Raw genomic sequence first — 18,814 nt, 5'->3', positions numbered from 1 at the left:
TCCCAAGCCATCACCATTAAATAATACTTTGTCCTTGTGTTTTTCCTACCAAAGTGGTTAACTTCACATTTATCCACGTTCTACTGCATCTGCCGTGTGTTTGCCCACTCACTCAACCGATCTAAATCACCTTGCAGCGTCTTTGCATCCTCCTCACAACTCACAATCCCACCTAGTTTTGTGTCGTCAGCGAACTTGGAAATATTACATTTGGTTCCCTCATCCAAATCATTTTTATATATCACATGTGTGTGTGTGTGTGTTTAGAAGCTGGATAAACACATGAGGGAGAAAGGAATAGCAGGATATGCTGCCGCGTGAGAGACCTGTTGGGCCGAATAGCCTGTTTCTGTGCTGTAAATATTATGTAAAGTGCCACCCTTCCGACAGTGCGCTGCTCCCTCAGCACCGCACTGGGAGTGTCGTGCTAGATTTTTTTTTTATGGTCAAGTCCCCGGAGTGGGCTGTGAACCCATAACCTGACTCAGAGGTGAGAGAGTTCTTCCCACTGAGCCACAGCTGACAGAGACCCAGTAGTATGTGAAAAAAAACAGCTACAGGTGGGAGAAGGGTGGGGTGTGGAAGTAGATACGAATCAGACACGACTTAATCATCTTCCAGTCTTGCACCTTACAATTATCGTCGTTTGTCTTGCAGACGAAAGATCTAAAGGCCAGGCTGACAAACTCTGAAGGAAGCATGAAACCCAGCGCCAACTTGTCTCAGCTTGAATCTCGCATCAGGGAGCTGGAGGATCGCTTGCAGTCAGAGGAAAGGTACAAAAAAAAAGTTAGCAGACGAGAGAGTGAGAGAGTGAGAGGGCAGGCGAGACAGGGGGTGCGGGCGAGCGAGCGTGTGAGAGTGTGAGAGGGGGCGGGGGCAGGCAGGCGAGAGAGAGTGTGGGAGGGGGCAGGCGGGCGAGAGAGAGTGTGAGAGGGGGCGAGGGCGAGCAAGAGGGGGCGCGGGCGGACAAGAGTGTGAGAGAGCGCACACACAAGTGTGTGAGATAGCGAGAGTGTGTGTGCGTATGTCCAGTAGCCATCTGACACTCACTGTCAAAGCTCCTAGGCAAAGGGTAGCCAGTTGGAGATGTGCTAAAGCAACAACAACTTGTATTTATATTGCACCTTAAATGTAGTAAAATGTCCAAAGGCGCTTTGCAGGAGCATTATGAAATAAAGTTTGACACTGAACCACAAGGAAATTTTAGGGACAGGTGACCAAAAGCTTGGTCAAATAGGTAGGTTTAAGGAGCGCCTTAAAGGAGGAGAGAGAGTTGGAGAGGTTTAGGGAGGGAATTCCAGAGCTTGGGGCCCAGGCACTTAAGGCATGGCCGTCCGTGGTGGAGCGATTTAAAATCAGAGATGCTCAAGAGGCCAGACTTGGAGGAGCGCAGAGATCTCGGAGGGCTGGAGGAGGTGGAGGGGGAGCGAGGAGGCCACGGAGGGATTTGAAAACGAGGAGGAAAATGTTAAAATCGAGCCGTTGCTTAACCGGGAGCCAAATTAGGTCAGCGAGCGCAGGGAGGTGGGGGCGGTGATGGGTGAGCGGGACTCGGTGAAAAGGGGCGGCAGAGTTTTCGCTGACCTCAGTAGAACCGAACCTCAGTCCGAATCATCAACTTTGGGGGGGAAAAGGAAATTCTGGGGCGGAGAATTATTTTAGGAGTGTCGAGTATATCTCTGCAGGTTCTCTTCTTGTAACTCTGTGGCCACCATGTGCAGTGACTAGCGCTGAAATCTGCCCCCGACTATTTTCTGTTCTTCCCCCAGCCCAAGTGGAAAATTCAGTGTGGGTTGTCTCTGATCTGGTTTGGAAAACATGCCTGCTCCATTCAAACCCAACCCTTGCTTTGCACGAACCTCGCTGTCTCTGTTCTTTTTTAATCTTAAGAAACAAAAACCAGACTGCACACTAATGCCTTTTCTCTCTGCCCTGTCATTACATGCGACCTTGAGGCGTGCAGTGCTGCTCGGGGAAAGAAAGCTCTGTAATTACTGCCTTTGAATAAAACACACGGGTGGTTTGTCGTGGTTTGAGGTTCGGGAAAGTAGGACTGTACCTCATCCTTGGCTCGGTGTAAACGCATTCACCACTATTGTCGAGAGCTGTGGGTTGGAGTTCCAAGATCTCGGCTGGCAGTGAGAGGTGGCGTTATTGCAAAACGTCAACCTTCGGGATGAGACAACCGGCAGCGCGGCGCTCCCTCAGCACCGCACTGAAGTGTCAGCCTAGATTTATGTGCTCAAGTCCTTGGAGTGGAAATTAAATCCACAATCTTCTGACTCCACGGCTGACGCTACCAGACAAAATTCAATATTGGGCCACGTGCGGCATTGGGACAGGTGACCAAAACCTTGGGCATGGAGGTAGGTTTTAAGAAGTGTCTTGAAGGAGGAGAGAGAGAGATAAGTTTAGGGAGAGAATTTCAGCGTTTAAACCGAGGCCCCATCTGCCTGTTCCGATGGTTGCGGTAAATATTAAAAGGAAAAAAAAATTGTGCGAGGTCTGGGGAGAGAAAAACCATTTAGCTATGATTGTCCGGGCATCGCAGTGTGGGCCAGGCTTGCTGGACTCGTTGGCCTTTTCCTGCCCGTCGTTTCCGTATATTGGTCTGTCGGGCAGTCCCTCGAAATCGAGGTAGACTTGCTTCCACTCTAAAAGTGAGTTCTTAGGTGGCTGAACAGTCCAATACGGGAATTGCAGTCTCTGTCACAGGTAGAACGCAGTGGTTGGAGGAAAGGGTGGGTGGGACTGGTTTGCCGCACGCTCCTTCCGCTGCCTGCGCTTGATTTCTGCATGCTCTCATAGAAACATAGAAAATAGGTGCAGGAGTAGGCCATTCGGCCCTTCGAGCCTGCACCACCATTGAATACGATCATGGCTGATCATTCACCTCAGTACCCCTTTCCTGCTCTCTCTCCATATCCTTGATCCCTTTAGTCGTAAGGGCCATATCCAACTCCCTCTTGAATATATCCAATGAACTGGCATCAACAACTTTCTGTGGCAGGGAATTCCACAGGTTAACAATTTTGAGTGAAGAAATTTCTCCTCGGCTCAGTCCTAAAAGGCTTACCCCTTATCCTTGGACTATGTCCCCTGGTTCTGGACTTCCCCAACATCGGGGACATTCTTCCTGCATCTAACCTGTCCAGTCCCGTCAGAATTTTATATGTTTCTATGAGATCCCCTCTCATCCTTCTAAACTCCAGTGAATACAGGTCCAGTCGATCCAGTCTCTCCTCATATGTCAGTCCTGCCATCCCGGGAATCAGTCTGGTGAACCTTCACTGCACTCCCTCAATAGCAAGAACGTCCTTCCTCAGATTAGGAGACCAAAACTGAACACACTAAGACCCTGTACAACTGCAGTAAGACCTCCCTGCTCCTATACTCAAATCCCCTAGCTATGAAGGTCAACATACCATTTTCCTCCTTCACCGCCTGCTGTACCTGCATGCCAATTTTCAATAACTGATGTACCATGACACCCAGGTCTCGTTGCACCTCCCCTTTTCCTAATCTGACGCCATTCAGATAATCTACCTTCCTGTTTTTGCCACCAAAGTGGATAACCTCACATTTACCCACATTATACTGCATCTGCCATGCATTTGCCCACTCACCTAACCTGTCCAAGTCACCCTGCAATCTCTTAGCGTCCTCCTCACAGCTCTCACCGCCACCCAGCTTAGTGTCGTCTGCAAACTTGGAGATATTACACTCAATTCCTTCATCTAAATCATTCATGTATATTGTAAATAGCTGGGGTCCCAGCACTGAGCCCTGCGGCACCCCACTAGTCACTGCCTGCCATTCTGAAAAGGACCCGTTTATCCCGACTCTCTGCTTCCTGTCTGCCAACCAGTTCTTTATCCGCGCCAGTACCCCCAATACCATGTGCTTTAATTTTGCACACCAATCTCTTGTGTGGGACCTTATCAAAAGCCTTTTGAAAGTCCAGATACACCACATCCACTGGTTCTCCCTTGTCCACTCTATCAGTTACATCTTCAAAATTCTAGAAGATTTGTCAAGCATGATTTCCCTTTCATAAATCCATGCTGACTTGGACCGATCCTGTCACTGCTTTCCAAATGCGCTGCTATTACATCTTTAATAATTGATTCCAACATTTTCCCCAATAATGTTAAGATAACATTTTCCCCACTACTGATTTCGACGACGAGACTCGAGGTGCTCAGCGCCCTCCCGGATGCTCTTCCTCCACCTTAGGGTGATCTTTGGCCAGGGACTCACTGGTGTCGGTGGGGATGTTGCACTTTATCAAGAAGGCTTTGAGGGTGTCCTTGAAACGTTTCCTCTGCCCAGTCTCGTGTCTGGCGTGCGGACAATGTGGCCCGCCCAATGGAGCTGGTAGAGTGTGGTCAGTGCATCGATGCTGGGGATGTTGGCCTGGTGGAGGACGCTGATCGTATTTATCCCGTGAGGAAGAGCGGGTGAGTTTCTCTGGTGTCCTCACCAGCATTCCTCCTGCAACCAGCAACAACAAAAGCAGATGAGCTGGTCGTTAATCCACATTGCTGTTTGTGGGACCTCGCAGCGTGGGAAATGGCTGCCACATTTACATGTGAAATGCTTTGGGGCATGTCTGAGAGACTTTATAATTACAAGCCTCCCTTTCCTATACGACAACAACAACAACATGTGTTTATAACAACGCTATTAACGTAGTAAAATGTCTCAAAACGTTTCACAGGAGCGCAATCAGGCACAATGTGACACCGAGCCACATCGGGAGATATTGGGGACAGGTGACCAAAAGCTTGGCCACTGCTGTAGGTTTCAAGGAGCGTCTTGAAGGGGGAGAGAGAGACTGAGAGGTTTCAGGAGGGAATTCCAGAGCTTGGGACCCAGGCGGCTGAAGGCACGGCCACCGATGGTGGAAAGATGGAAATCAGGGGATGCTCGAGGCCAGAATTGGAGGAGAGCAGAGATTTCAGGAGGGTGGGGGAGTGTTGTGAGACTGGAGGAGGTTACAGAGATAGGGAGGGGTTTAGGGGCTGGAGGAGGTTACAGAGATAGTGAGGGGTCTAGGGGCTGGAGGAGGTTACAGAGATAGGGAGGGGTGTAGGGGCTAGAGGAGGTTACAGAGATAGGGAGGGGTGTCGGGGCTAGAGGAGGTTAGAGATAGGGAGAGATGTAGGGGCTGGAGGAGGTTACAGAGATAGGGAGGGGTGTAGGGGCTGGAGGAGGTTACAGAGATAGGGAGGGATGTAGGGGCTGGCAGAGGTTAGAGATAGGGAGGGGTGTAGGGGCTAGAGGTTAGAGATAAGGAGGGGTGTAGGGGCTGGAAAAGGTTAGAGATAGGGAGGAAAGCAAGGCTATGGAGGGATTTGAAGACAAGATAATTTTAAAATTGAGGCATTGCCGGACTCTGAGCCAATGCAGATCAGCGAGTACAACGCTGGGTACTGAAAACAATGTTGAGCTATTTTTAATTCAAGGCTAATAGTACAGGTTGTACCTCTCCAGTCCAGGATCTTTGGACCTGCATCATGCCTGGCTGCTGCTCCTCTCCCCGCTGCCTCCGGTGTTCCCTCCGAGATCGGGTCGGCGCAGAGAGGGAGCGAGGAGTGTGACGGCTGACTCGGGCGCCGAAGCTGGGCCTGAGAGTTGCTGCGCGGTAGACTTCTGTACGTTGTCGGCAGTACCCGGTAAGTCGAGGGCACTGCTGACAACGCTAGGTTCGGTGTGACCTCCCATGGTCCGGAAAACTCTCTGGTCCGGCACCGGTCGGGTCCCAAGAGTGCCGGACTGGAGAGGTACAACTGTATCAGGACATGTGAATGATCCTTTTCCTCAATAGTCCCTCTTCTCTTTCCCCTTAACAGGGACCGAAGCGCACTGCAGGCATCTAATCGCAAGCTGGAGAGGAAGGTAAAGGAACTGACCATTCAGCTCGACGATGAGCGACAGCAGGTGTCCGATGAGAAAGACCAGGTACGGCTGAAGGAGGGAGGGAGATGGAATCGTTTTCACCCGTAGTTAACCCTGCATGGCACCCTGAACCTGGGCGGGTGTTGTTGGTATCATTTGAGATAAACTAGAGGTGATCCAAAACTCGGCTGCCCCGTGCCCTAACTCTCACCGAGTCCCGCTTACCCATCACCCCTTGTGCTCACTGACCTACATTGGCTCCCGGTTAAGCGATGCCTCGATTTCAAAATTCTTGCCCTCCTTTTCAAATCCCTCCATGGCCCTTGCCCCCTCCCTATCTCTGTAACCTCCTCCAGCCCCACAACCCCCCTGAGATATCTGCACTCCTCTAATTCTGCCCTCCTGAGCATCCCTGATTATAATCGCTCCACCATTGGTGGCCGTGCCTTCAGCTGCCTGGGTCCCAAGCTCTGGAACTCCCTCCCTAAATCCCTCCACTCTCTTTCCTCCTTCAAGGTGCTCCTTAACCAAGCTTTTGGTCACCTGCCCTAATTTTTACTTCTGCGGCTCGGTATCAAATTTCTTTATTTCTCTGCCCCAGAGGAAGGGCTGAATGGCCTGCTCCTGCACCTATTTTCTATGTTTCTATGTTTCTATAATACTCTTCGGATGTTTCACTACGTTAACGCGTTATATAAATACGAGTTGTTTAGCAACTTGAAGTTCTGCCCCACAGTATACTCGAATATAGCTGGACGCCCATGCATCAGCTTGACTCTGTCGGTACCACTCGCCTCTGGGTCTGAAGGTTGTGGGTTCAAAGCCCATCACTGGAGACTCAAGTGTATAATTTGGGTTTGCACTGCAGTGTAGATTAAACACTCAATCCCCCCCCCCCCCCCCCCCCCCCCCAGTGTCGTTGGGATGAGACGTTGAACTGATGCCCTCACTTGCCTGCTCTGGTGATGAGAAACCCATGGGACTATTCAAACACAAGTCGGAAAATACGCCAAGATTTCTCCCGAAAACAACACCATGCAGAGCATGTTGACTCGTTGCTCATCTCATTGCCTCTGGTGGGACAAGGCTAGCCCACAATGGCCACCACATTTTCCTGCCTAATACGTATTAAATTCTTACAGGGTTCGACAGGGTAGATGCAGGGGAGGGTGTTTCCCCCGGGCTGGGGAGTCTAGAACCAGGGGGGTCACACAGTCTCAGGATAAGGGGTTGGCCATTTAGGATTGAGATGAGGAGGAATTTCTTCACTCAGAGGGTGGTGACTCTTTGGAATTCTCTGCCCCAGAGGGCTGTGGAGGCTCAGTCGTTGAGTATATTCATGGCTGAGATCGATAGATTTTTGGACACTCGGGGAAATCGAGGAATCGGGCGGGAAAGTGGAGTTGAGGTCGAAGATCTTATGGAATGGCGGAGCAGGCTCGAGGGGCCGAATGGCCGACTCCTGCTCCTAGTTCTTATGTTATGTTATCAAACTAAATTTGACACCGAGCCACATGGAGATATTAGGACAGGTGACCGAAAGCTTGGTCAAAGCGGTAGGTTTTACGGTGCGCATTAGAGGCGGAGAGGGTTAGGGAGGGAATTCCAGAGTTTATGACCCAGGCAGCTCCTGTTCCTATTTCTCCTCCTCAGTTAAAGGTGAGGGCCGCTGCGAGCTCTGCAGCTTTTTATGTTGGGTCCACTGGGAGGGGTTTCGGCCGGGCCAGTGGCCTGGCACCCATGAGTGGGTGCGTGCCAGGGTGCCTGTTGGCAGCCCGGCCGACTCCGGGGGGCACAATGGTCGGGCCGACACGGTAGTCGGCCGACAAAAAAAAAATAAGATGGCGGCCGCGACGGTGCACCCTCCCCTTTAATGGCGGCCACACCGCAAACGCAGAAAAAAAAACGGCGGCGGCACCAAGTGGCAGCCGTAAGATTTTCTAGGGTGGAATTTCGGCTTACAGTGCGCACTTTGATGGCGCACTTAGGAGGGTTCGGCGGAAGTGAGGACCACTGGATAAACCACCAGGGCGTATTCCGCGAGCGGCAGCCATTCGACTACAAATGGCGGCCATTTGACGCCGCAGTTTTCCGGCAGTAACGAGCCTCATCGGGAGGATGAATTTCGGCCCCCTTGTTGGGTATTCTATTAGCCCGTGTACTGATAAATAATTGATGTATAAGTTGGTTATATTTTCACTGGATGGAGGTATAGGGCGTATTTGCATGGTTTAACATCACAAACTGCTTGGACTGTTTGCGGAGACATCTTCGTAACAAGCGTCCAAATTCCCGAATGTTATCCTTGTCGTCATCATCATCATAGGCAGTCCCTCGAAGCGAGGATGACTTGCTTCCACGCCAAAAAGGGATGAGTTCACAAGTTTCAATGAAGGACCTAATATTCCAGATCCCGAACTACATCCTGAAGGGTGGAAGATGCCTGTGCGTGGATTTTTTTAATGTGGGGTGGCCGTTGTACACCAGCCACCACACGGGGCTTGACAGAGCTAGGTCTTGGGTTAACCAGGATGACTGGAGACCAGCTCTGCTGCACGGACCCAGTGCGCCCACATATCGCACAGTGTGGGCTGGGCCCGTGCTGCCCCTGGGCCCCCGCGCTCGCGCCTCTCCTGGGCCCCCGATCACATCCCTCTACATTCTCTCACCGCTCCTTCGCCCCGACCTCGCCGCTCCTGCTGTATACCTGCCCACGCTCCCAATCACCGACCTGGACCTTGACGACATCACTCTTCGCTGCCGTCGCCCTCCTGCACCAGCACGCGCTGTACCTTGCCGTGGTCATGGCTGCCACGCTGCCCCCTGGGGCCGCTCGCCGCTCCTTTTATGGCCCCGACCTGCCGCTGACGGTCTCTCGCAGGTTGGGGGGGGGCGGGGTAATAATAACTGGGTTTACAGCAAGTTGCTCGCCCCTTTAAGTCGCGTTTGGTTTTCTCTCTCCTCAGCTGACCTTGCGGGTGAAAGCACTGAAGCGCCAAGTGGACGAGGCGGAGGAGGAAATCGAGCGGCTGGAAACTGCGAGGAAGAAAGCTCTGCGGGAACTGGAGGACCTGCACGAGGTCAATGAGCAGCTGCAAAATCGCATCGTATCCCTGGAAAAGGACATCAGGTGAGGGAGCTCGCGGGCAGAATATGGACCCCCGCGCTCTCCTGTTCGCAGGGGGAGCCTTTCTTAAACTAAGAAAAGTAGGTCAAGGACCGGGGCTGATTTAACCTGAGGAAGGACGTTCTTGCTATTGAGGGAGTGCAGCGAAGGTTCACCAGACTGATTCCCGGGATGGCAGGACTGACATATGAAGAAAGACTGGATCGACTAGGCTTATATTCACTGGAATTTAGAAGAATGAGAGGGGATCTCCTAGAAACATATAAAATTCTGACGGAACTAGACAGGTTAGATGCAGGAAGAATGTTCCCGATGTTGGGGAAGTCCAGAGCCAAGGGGACACCGTCTAAGGATAAGGGGTAAACCATTTAGGACCGAGATGAGGAGAAACTTCTTCGGAGAATTGTAAACCTGTGGAATTCTCTACCACAGAGAGTTGTTGAGGCCAGTTCGTCAGAAATATTCAAAAGGGAGTTCGATGTGGCCCTTACGGCTAAAGGGATCAAGGGGTACGGAGAGAAAGCAGGAATGGGGGACTGAAGTTGCATGTTCAGCCATGAACTCATTGAATGGCGGTGCAGGCTCGAAGGGCCGAATGGCCTACTCCTGCACCTAGTTTCTATGTTTATCTTAACTCCACTTCCCCACCCGATGGGAGAGACTGCAGAGTAAATCAAGTGGTTACGGTGACACAGGTCGCTCGCTGACCTACATTGGTTCCCGATCCGACAATGCCTCTATTTTTAAAATCTTCATCCTTTTTTTTTCAAATCCCTCCATGCCCCTCCCCCTCTCCGTATCTCTAGAACCTCCTCCAGCCCCTACACCCCTCCCTATCTCTGTAACCTCCTGCAGCCCCACAACCCCTCCCTATCTCTGTAACCTCCTCCAGCCCCACAACCCCTCCCTCACTCTGTAACCTCCTCCAGCCCCTACACCCCTCCCTATCTCTGTAACCTCCTCCAGCCCCACAACCCCTCCCTATCTCTGTAACCTCCTCCAGCCCCACAACCCCTCCCTCACTCTGTAACCTCCTCCAGCCCCACAACTCCTCCCTATCTCTGTAACCTCCTCCAGCCGCACAACCCCTCCCTATCTATGCAACCTCCTCCAGCCCCACAATCCCCCCCCCCAAGATCTCTGCGCTCCTCCATTTCTGGCCCCTCGTACATCCGCCCAATTTCCATCGCTCCACCATTGGTGGCCGTGCCTTCAGTTGCCTGGGGCTCCAAGCTCTGGAATTCCCTCCCTAAACCTCTTCACCTTTCTCGCTCCTCCTTTAAGACGCTCCTTAAAACCTACCTCTTTGATCAAGCTTTTGGTCACCTGTCCCTAATATCTCCTTGTGTGGCTCGGTGTCAAATTTTGTTTGATAACTTAAGAACATAAGAGTTAGGAGCAGGAGTTGGCCATTCGGCCCCTCGAGCCTGCTCCGCCATTCAATAAGACCATGGCTGATCATCGACCTCAGCTCCACTTTCCCGCCCGATCTCTATATCCCTTGATTCCCCTAGACTCCATCAATCTATCGATCTCAGCCTTGAATATACTCAACGACTGAGCCTCCACAGCCCTCTGGGGCAGAGAATCCCAAAGATTCACCTCCCTCTGAGTGAAGAAATTCCTCCTCATCTCAGTCCTAAATGGCCGAGCCCTTATCCTGAGACTGTGTGACCCCTGGTTCTAGACTCCCCAGCCCGGGGGAAACATCCTCCCTGCATCTACCCTCAGAATCTTGCATGTTATTAAAGACTGTAGATTGTAGGAAGAGGGGGAAAAATTGAGGGAGGTGAGGAGTTCCACTCTTTTTGAGGTCCTGAAAGATGAGGAGACAGTGTAACGAGTCTCCGTTTCAATCCACGGAGGACTCTAGATACTTGGTTAGGAGAGGGGAGTGCAGAGGTTCACTGACCGTATTCAGTGAGGTAAGGACTAGAGAGAGAGCCCCTTCCGTGAGCATTTCACAGACAGTGTAAGAGAAGGAGAGCTTACACGCAGTTGCGAAGTTCTTAAATTATGAACGGTTGGCTTGTGGAAGTCAGCAGAGCTGTAAAATTAAATTACTGCCATAAACTCACAGCTTATCGCCTGTTTATCTTTATAGTCTGTTTCAGCTGATTGGTGACCTGCTGACTGGCAGTGTAGGTAAAGAGTGTGATCAGCCTTGATACTGAATGGCGGAGCAGGCTCGAGAGGCCAAATGGCTGACCCCTTCTCCTATTTCTTATGTAATGGGTGATGGTGTGGCACCTGGAGGTACCACCAGTCTGGTTCTATATCATACTGTAGGGGTATATGGTAGCCAATAATCCAGAGACATGAGTTCAAATCCCACCACGGCAATTAAATAAATCGAATCTTGAACTAAAAAGCTTAACTGGTTCACTAATGCCCTTGAGGGAAGGAAATCTGCCGCCCTTACCCGGTCTGGGCCTATATGTGACTCCAGACCCACAGCGATGTGGTTGACTCTTAACTGCCCCTCTGAAACGGGCCCAACGACCCACTCAGTTGTGCCAAACCGCTGCGACAAAGTCAGCGCAGTGTGGGAGCACCTTCACCACACGGGACCGCAGTGGTTCAAGAATGGCGGCTCACCGCCACCTTCTCAAAGAGGCAGTTGGGGACGGGCAATAAATTCCGGCCTTGCCAGCGACGCCCACATCCCGTGGACGAATATAAAACACAATCATCGCAGGAGTTTGTGTTCCACCCGTGCTTTAGCAACTGATCAAATAAAACTTTGCACCATACGTTGTAAATCACTTCAAATACCGGACAATAAAATTATCCAAGTTTTCGAGACTTGAATATAAACTTTTTATTGCCACTTTGTTATATTGCACTTTTATTCGCTCCCTCACTCTACCCCTCCCCCTCTCTCTCCTTGAAGTGTCGTAACCTACAGGGCTACGGACCAAGAGCTGGAAAGTGGGATTAGGCTGGATAGCTCTTTGTCAGCCGGCGCAGACACGATGGGCCGAATGGCCTCCTTCCATGTCGTAAATTTCTATGATTTCATAGAAACATAGAAAATAGGTGCAGGAGTAGGCCTTTCGGCCCTTCGAGCCTGCACCGCCATTCAATATGATCATGGCTGATCATTCCCTCAGTACCCCATTCTTGCTTTCCCTCCATACCCACTGATGCCTTTAGCCGTAAGGGCCACATCTAACTCCCTTTTGAATATATCCAACGAACTTGCCGCAACAACTTTCTGTGGTAGAGAATTCCACAGGTTCACAATTCTCTGAAGAAGTTCTCCTCATCTCAATCTTAACTGGCTTACCCCTTATCCTTAGACTGTGACCCCTGGTTCTGGACTTCCCCAACATCGGGAACATTCTTCCTGCATCTAACCTGTCCAATCCCGTCAGAATTTTATATGTTTCTATGAGATCCCCCCTCATTCTTCTAAATTCCTGTGAATATAAGCCTAGTCGATCCAGCCAATGTGCTCCAGGGTCTGATTAGGAGCACCACAGTTGCATGATGGGGATGCTTCAACCTTCCACCTGTTGGAGGAGGTGGCAGCATCCACTATGATGGTTGTCCACTGTTTGCGAGGAAGGTTTGATCCTTCAGGCTGTACTGTGGGGCCCTCGATAAGGAATCCATTCCGTACGTCGCAGTTCTTCCCAGCATTCCGCCGTCGGTCGTCGAGGCTTGAGGGGAGATCGCTGAAGGGCTTCGGCGACGGTCCAAAATGGTCCTCTAGATTGGAGATGGGTTGGTGATAAGCTGACCCAGTCGGCCTGGATCGACATGTCTTTGCTGGTGTAGCAGGATGAGCAGTAAAGATGGCATTGCCAGATCCCCAGAATACATCATATTTAAGGGTTTATTTTCTCTTGTGGTTGGCAGCTGATCTCTGTTATCCTACGTAGCGGCACGTCTGTTTGAAGCAGCAATTCCCAGTGATCATAGAAAGCGGGTTTTATTTCCCAACATAGGCTCTGTCGCCTTGAATAAAGGGGAAAAATTGTCGTACCCCCACCCCCGAATATTATTCCCTCCCTTCCTGAAGGCTGTGCAAATGGCATGTTGGCCTTTATTGCAAGGGGGTTGGAGTACAGGAGTAAGGAAGTCTTGCTACAATTGTATAGGACATTGGGGAGACCACAAGTGGAGTACTGTGCACAGTTTTGGTCTCCTTATCTGAGGGAGCATATACTTGCCTTGGAGACGGAGGTTCACTAGACTGATTCCTGGGATGAGAGGATCTCATTGAAATGTATAAAATTCTGACTGGGTTGGATAGACTGGATGCGGGGAGGATGTTTCCCCGGGGTGGGAAGTCTAGAATAAGGGGTCACACAGTCTCAGGATACGGGGTAGGAAATTTAGGAGCGAGATGAGGAGAAATGTTTTCACTCCGAGGGAGGTGAACCTGTGGAATTCTCTACCACAGAAGGCTGTGGAGGCCAAGTCATTGAATATATTTAAGAGGTAGATTGATAGATTTCTAGACACAAAGGGCATCAAGGGGTTGGTGGAAAAAGCGGGAATATGGTGTTGAGATAGAGCATCAGCCATGATATTGAATGGCGGTGCAGGCTCGAAGGGCCGAATGGCCTACCTCTGCTCCCATTTTCTATGTTTCGATGCTCTCTTATGAGGAGCGATTGAGTAGATTGGGCCTCTACTCTGAAGTTTAGAAGAATGAGAGATGATCTCTTTTTGAAATGTATAAGATTCTGAGGGGGATTGTCAGGGTGGATGCCATTTTCCCCCTGGCTGGAGTGTCTAGAACCAGGGGGCACAGTCTCGGGATAAGGGGTCGGCCTTAAGTTGAGGAATGTCTTCTCTCAGCAGGTGGTGAATCTTTAAAATTCTCTACCCCAGAGGATGCTCAGTCGTTGAGTATATTCAAGGCTGAGATCGATAGATTTTTGGAGTCGAGGGGAATCGAGGGATGTGAAGGTCGGGCAGGAAAGTGGAGTTGAGGTAGAAGATCAGCCATGGTCTTATTGAATGGCGGAGCGGGCTCGAGGGGCCGAATGGCCGACTCCTGCTCCTAATTCTTGTGTTATGTTAAAAGCTGTCGCGGGCGGACACTCTGTTCTTGGTTCCAGTGTGCACATCAAATAAAGTGTGTTCACCCCGCCGCCTGTTTCTCTCCCCAGGCAGTTCCACTATAAGCGAGAAGCCGACTGAGCCGCTGTAAGTTTCTGTTCTAAGTCCGTTTCACGCAGATCCGTGCTGCCATTCTGCGCGCACGCTGACCGTCGAAGCTTCCAACAATAGTGCTACTCGCTCCTTCATCGATCACTGCCCTACCCACTGCTTTTACACTCCTAACAAAAATTTAGTAAACAGTTGCTGTCGGGTAACAGATTGCTAGCATGGGCGCTGTCTGCTTGCCCTTCACCTGTAAAGCTAAAGTATGTGGTTTCTCTTCGTGTGCATGTCCCACTGAAACCAGAACTAGGAGGGAGGAACTTAATCACTAGCACTAAATAACATAAGAACTAGGAGTAGGAATAGGCCATACGGCCCCTCGAGCCTGCTCCGCCATTTAATACGATCATGGCTGATCCGATCGTGGACTCAGCTCCACTTCCCTGCCCGCCCCCTTATCCCCTTATCGCTCAAGAAACTGTCTATTTCTGTCTTAAATTTATTCAATGTCCCAGCCTCCACAGCTCTCTGAGGCAGCGAATTCCACAGATTTACAACCCTCTGAGAGAAGAAATTCCTCTTCATCTGTTTTAAATAGGTGGCCCCTTATTCTAAGATCGTGCCCCCTAGTTCTAGTCTCCCCCATCAGTGGAAACATCCTCTCTGCATCCACCTTGTCAAGCCCCCTCATAATCTGATACGATTCGATAAGATCACCTCTCATTCTTCTGAATTCTAATGGGTAGAGGCCCAACCTCCTCAACCTTTCCTCATAAGTCAATCCCCTCATCCCCAGAATCAACCGAGTGAACCTTCTCTGAACTGCCTCCAAAGCAAGTATATCCTTTCATAAATATGGAAACCAAAACTGCACGCAGTACTCCAGGTGTGGCCTCACCAATACCCTGTATAACTGTAGCAAGACTTCCCTGCTTTTATACTCCATCCCCTTTGCAATAAAGGCCAAGATTCCATTGGCCTTCCTGATCACTTGCTGTACCTGCATACTATCCTTTTGTGTTTCATGCACAAGTACCCCCAGGTCCTGCTGTACTGCGGCACTTTGCAATCTTTCTCCATTTAAATAATAACTTGCTCTTTGATATTTTTTCTGCCAAAGTGCATGACCTCACACTTTCCAACATTACACTCCATCTGCCAAATTTTTGCCCACTCACTTAGCCTGTCTATGTCCTTTTGCAGATTTCTTAAGAATTTTTAAAGAATTCATAGCAAGACATTGCTACTGAGAACTAGTTGGTTTATTAACAAAGTTAAAGCACATGGGATTGGGGGTAGTGTGCTGACATGGATTGAGAACTGGTTGTCAGACAGGAAGCAAAGAGTAGGAGTAAATGGGGATTTTTCAGAATGGCAGGCAGTGACTAGTGGGGTACCGCAAGGTTCTGTGCTGGGGCCCCAGCTGTTTACACTGTACATTAATGATTTAGACGAGGGGATTAAATGTAGTATCTCCAAATTTGCGGATGACACTAAGTTGGGTGGCAGTGTGAGCTGCGAGGAGGATGCTATGAGGCTGCAGAGCGACTTGGATAGGTTAGGTGAGTGGGCAAATGCATGGCAGATGAAATATAATGTGGATAAATGTGAGGTTATCCACTTTGGTAGTAAAAACAGAGACACAGACTATTATCTGAATGGTGACAGATTAGGAAAAGGGGAGGTGCAACGAGGCCTGGGTGTCATGGTACATCAGTCATTGAAGGTTGGCATGCAGGTACAGCAGGCGGTTAAGAAAGCAAATGGCATGTTGGCCTTCATAGCGAGGGGATTTGAGTACAGGGGCAGGGAGGTGTTGCTACAGTTGTACAGGGCCTTGGTGAGGCCACACTTGGAATATTGTGTACAGTTTTGGTCTCCTAACCTGAGGAAGGACATTCTTGCTATTGAGGGTGTGCAGCGAAGGTTCACCAGACTGATTCCCGGGATGGTGGGATTGACCTATCAAGAAAGACTGGATCAACTGGGCTTGTATTCACTGGAGTTCAGAAGAATGAGAGGGGACCTCACAGAAACGTTTAAAATTCTGATGGGTTTAGACAGGTTAGATGCAGGAAGAATGTTCCCAATGTTGGGGAAGTCCAGAACCAGGGGACACAGTCTAAGGATAAGGGGTAAGCCATTTAGGACCGAGATGAGGAGAAACTTCTTCACCCAGAGAGTGGTGAACCTGTGGAATTCTCTACCACAGAAAGTTGTTGAGGCCAATTCACTAAATATATTCAAAAAGGAGTTAGATGGAGTCCTTACTACTAGGGGGATCAAGGGGTATGGCGAGAAAGCAGGAATGGGGTACTGAAGTTGCATGTTCAGCCATAAACTCATTGAATGGCGGTGCAGGCTAGAAGGGCCGAATGGCCTACTCCTGCACCTATTTTCTATGTTTCTATGTAAAGGTTTAACAATCACACCGCACATTACCAGTTCATCCACCCTGATCACAACTGCATGCCTCATGACCCAACTGGCTGGGGTTTTATTGAGTCTTGTCAATGTCACATGACTGGCTGAGCCACTCGCAGTGCAACAGGCTTATAATCTCGTGAGCGTCCTCAGCGGTGCATACTTTACAATCACTAACTTCCCTCTCCCCGTGTGTTCACTCTCCAGGCGCAGCAACACACGCACAAACGTGGGTCTGCAGGACGACGACCTGAGCTCGGATGACGAGTCCGACGATGCCTATAACAAGCCTTCCTCCATCAAATCGCTACTAACGGAGAGCAACCTGCAGACCAGCTCCTGTTAGGCCGGCCGTTTTTAGACAGGAGCGTTTCACCAGAGCACACTGTTTCTCTCTCTCTTTAAGACTGGTCTGTACAGAACAAAATTACTTTTCTGTAAAACATGCATTCCTTGCTGATTTTCTATCAACTCTCGCTCTTAATCGGTGGAAAGTCAGCTTTTTTTAATGATCTGTGCCTGTAGAGACCACTTTTAGCCATACGATTATATGTCCTCGCGTCGTGAGAGGCTGCTTTCGATAGGAAAGTTGCATTTTGTACCGTTCCTCTCGCAATCTCTTTACATTTACATTCCAACCCGAGGTTAAGATGTTCCAGCCTTGAGCTTGCGCTGCGTTACTAAGCCGCCTCGCTGAGCACGCAGCTGCTAGTGGTGTGGAGAGGGACCTCTGCACCCATTCTCCCCCCCCCCCCCCCCCCCTCCACCGCATTTCCCCTCCCTCCCTCCCCTTAAGACGGCCAATACTGAGCTTGAAGCACTCTCTTTGTTTTTTTTTAAGGGAAGGCCAGAGCGTGTGAGCCTGTGGTGTGAGGTGGTGGTTAACCCTTTGGGCCCGGTTATTGGCACCCACCGACTTGCCGCACCTTGACATGTCACCGGCGAGACTGCCAATCTTTAAAGCTCGGCTCAATCGATCGGAGGCGGGCTTCAAAGGTGTTGCGTCTCGCCTCCAAATTGGAGACTCGAACCCAAGGAACGAAAGAAAATTCGGGTCAAGGAAATTACGTGAAATAGAACCTTTAGAATAGGGTGCATTAGTTACGGGATTAGATTTTAAAATAGGATTGAAATAGAGAAGGGGGAAGTGGAGGGAAGAAAGATGAGGAGCGTAGACATATTAATTTAAGCATTTGTTTTAATGGTTGAGGATACATAATGTGATCTGATGCGGGAGTGAATTTATTCGTTTGTTTCAAACTCGCAGTGCGAAAGCTGACTTTTTTTAATAATAAATATCCCAGCACTGACTCTGTGTGTGTGTAAAACAGGACTGAGTGTCCCAGGACATTGGGGATAACTCCCTATAAATATAGGTTTTGCGACGTGAATCTCCACTGGAGCTGCCAGCGTTCAATGTTCAAGCAACTTCCCATTTGAGGTTTGCCCTCAACAGTCGCCGTGCCTAGCATTACTGATGGTCCGCAAAGCTGGGCTCCCCCCCCCCCCAATCAGGTGTTTTGCCGTCTCCACTCCTCCCCTATTCCCGTACAGGGCGCTACTGTAGGGATGGAGAGGACCAGTTGTAAGGCAGGAAGCTGCCATTTCCGGCAGTCGCTGGCGTACCTCCAAGGCAGTGGGACAAGCGAATACAGGGTCAAGGCCCCGAGGGGCAAGTTTTGGGACGGACGTCAGGAAGGTTTTGTGAGGGGTGGGGGGGGGCTTCTTTACGCAGAGGGTTGTGGGGATCTGGAACTCGCTGCCTGGAAGAGTGGTGGATGCAGAAACCCTCACCACTTTTAAGAGATGGTTGGATGGGCACTTAAAGTGCAGCAACCTGCAGGGTTACGGACCTAGAGCTGGTCATTGGGATTAGACTGGATGACCTTTTGTTGGCCGGCGCAGATATGATGGTAAGTACTGCAGGGAATAGAATACGGCCAGGGTGATCTCCTGGACTAGTGTCGATCGCCTAGATGGGTCGGAGAGGAATCTTCCCAGATTTTTTCCCCCTAAATTGGCCTGGGTTTTTATCTGGTTTTTGCCTCTCCCAGGAGATCACATGGCTCCGGTTGGGGTGGAGTGTAGAATGTTTCAGTACAAGGGGTGTCGCAGTTGTGTGAGGTGGACTGGTTGGGCTGGGTGCTCTTTGCCTTTCCGCCATTGTTCAATATTCATAGGTTTATATGTAACCTTCAGGGCTGCTGACCGAGGGCCGTGCGGCTCTTTGTCGGCCGG

The 18,814-nt window shown here is 50.2% G+C and overlaps 1 protein-coding gene across 3 annotated transcripts in view; it reads left to right on the top strand.

Annotated features, from left to right (window-relative positions):
• Positions 1–18,316, top strand: part of cgnb (cingulin b) — a 137,729-nt gene extending 119,413 nt beyond the window's left edge. For 2 of the 3 annotated variants that reach the window (XM_070868619.1, XM_070868620.1), the window contains 4 exons: positions 658–776; positions 5,859–5,967; positions 8,871–9,034; positions 16,784–18,316. In XM_070868619.1, the coding sequence (XP_070724720.1) occupies positions 658–776; positions 5,859–5,967; positions 8,871–9,034; positions 16,784–16,922 (531 nt within the window). In that variant the 3' untranslated portion in view covers positions 16,923–18,316. Of the gene's footprint in view, positions 1–657; positions 777–5,858; positions 5,968–8,870; positions 9,035–14,157; positions 14,195–16,783 lie in introns of all 3 variants that reach the window. The other variant, XM_070868621.1, reaches the window with a different exon arrangement.
• Positions 18,317–18,814: the final 498 nt, after the last annotated feature.

Source organism: Pristiophorus japonicus, chromosome 30, assembly GCF_044704955.1.
Source record: "Pristiophorus japonicus isolate sPriJap1 chromosome 30, sPriJap1.hap1, whole genome shotgun sequence".
In the NCBI taxonomy this organism is placed as follows: domain Eukaryota; kingdom Metazoa; phylum Chordata; class Chondrichthyes; family Pristiophoridae; genus Pristiophorus; species Pristiophorus japonicus.
This window is presented reverse-complemented; position numbering and strand designations above follow the sequence as displayed.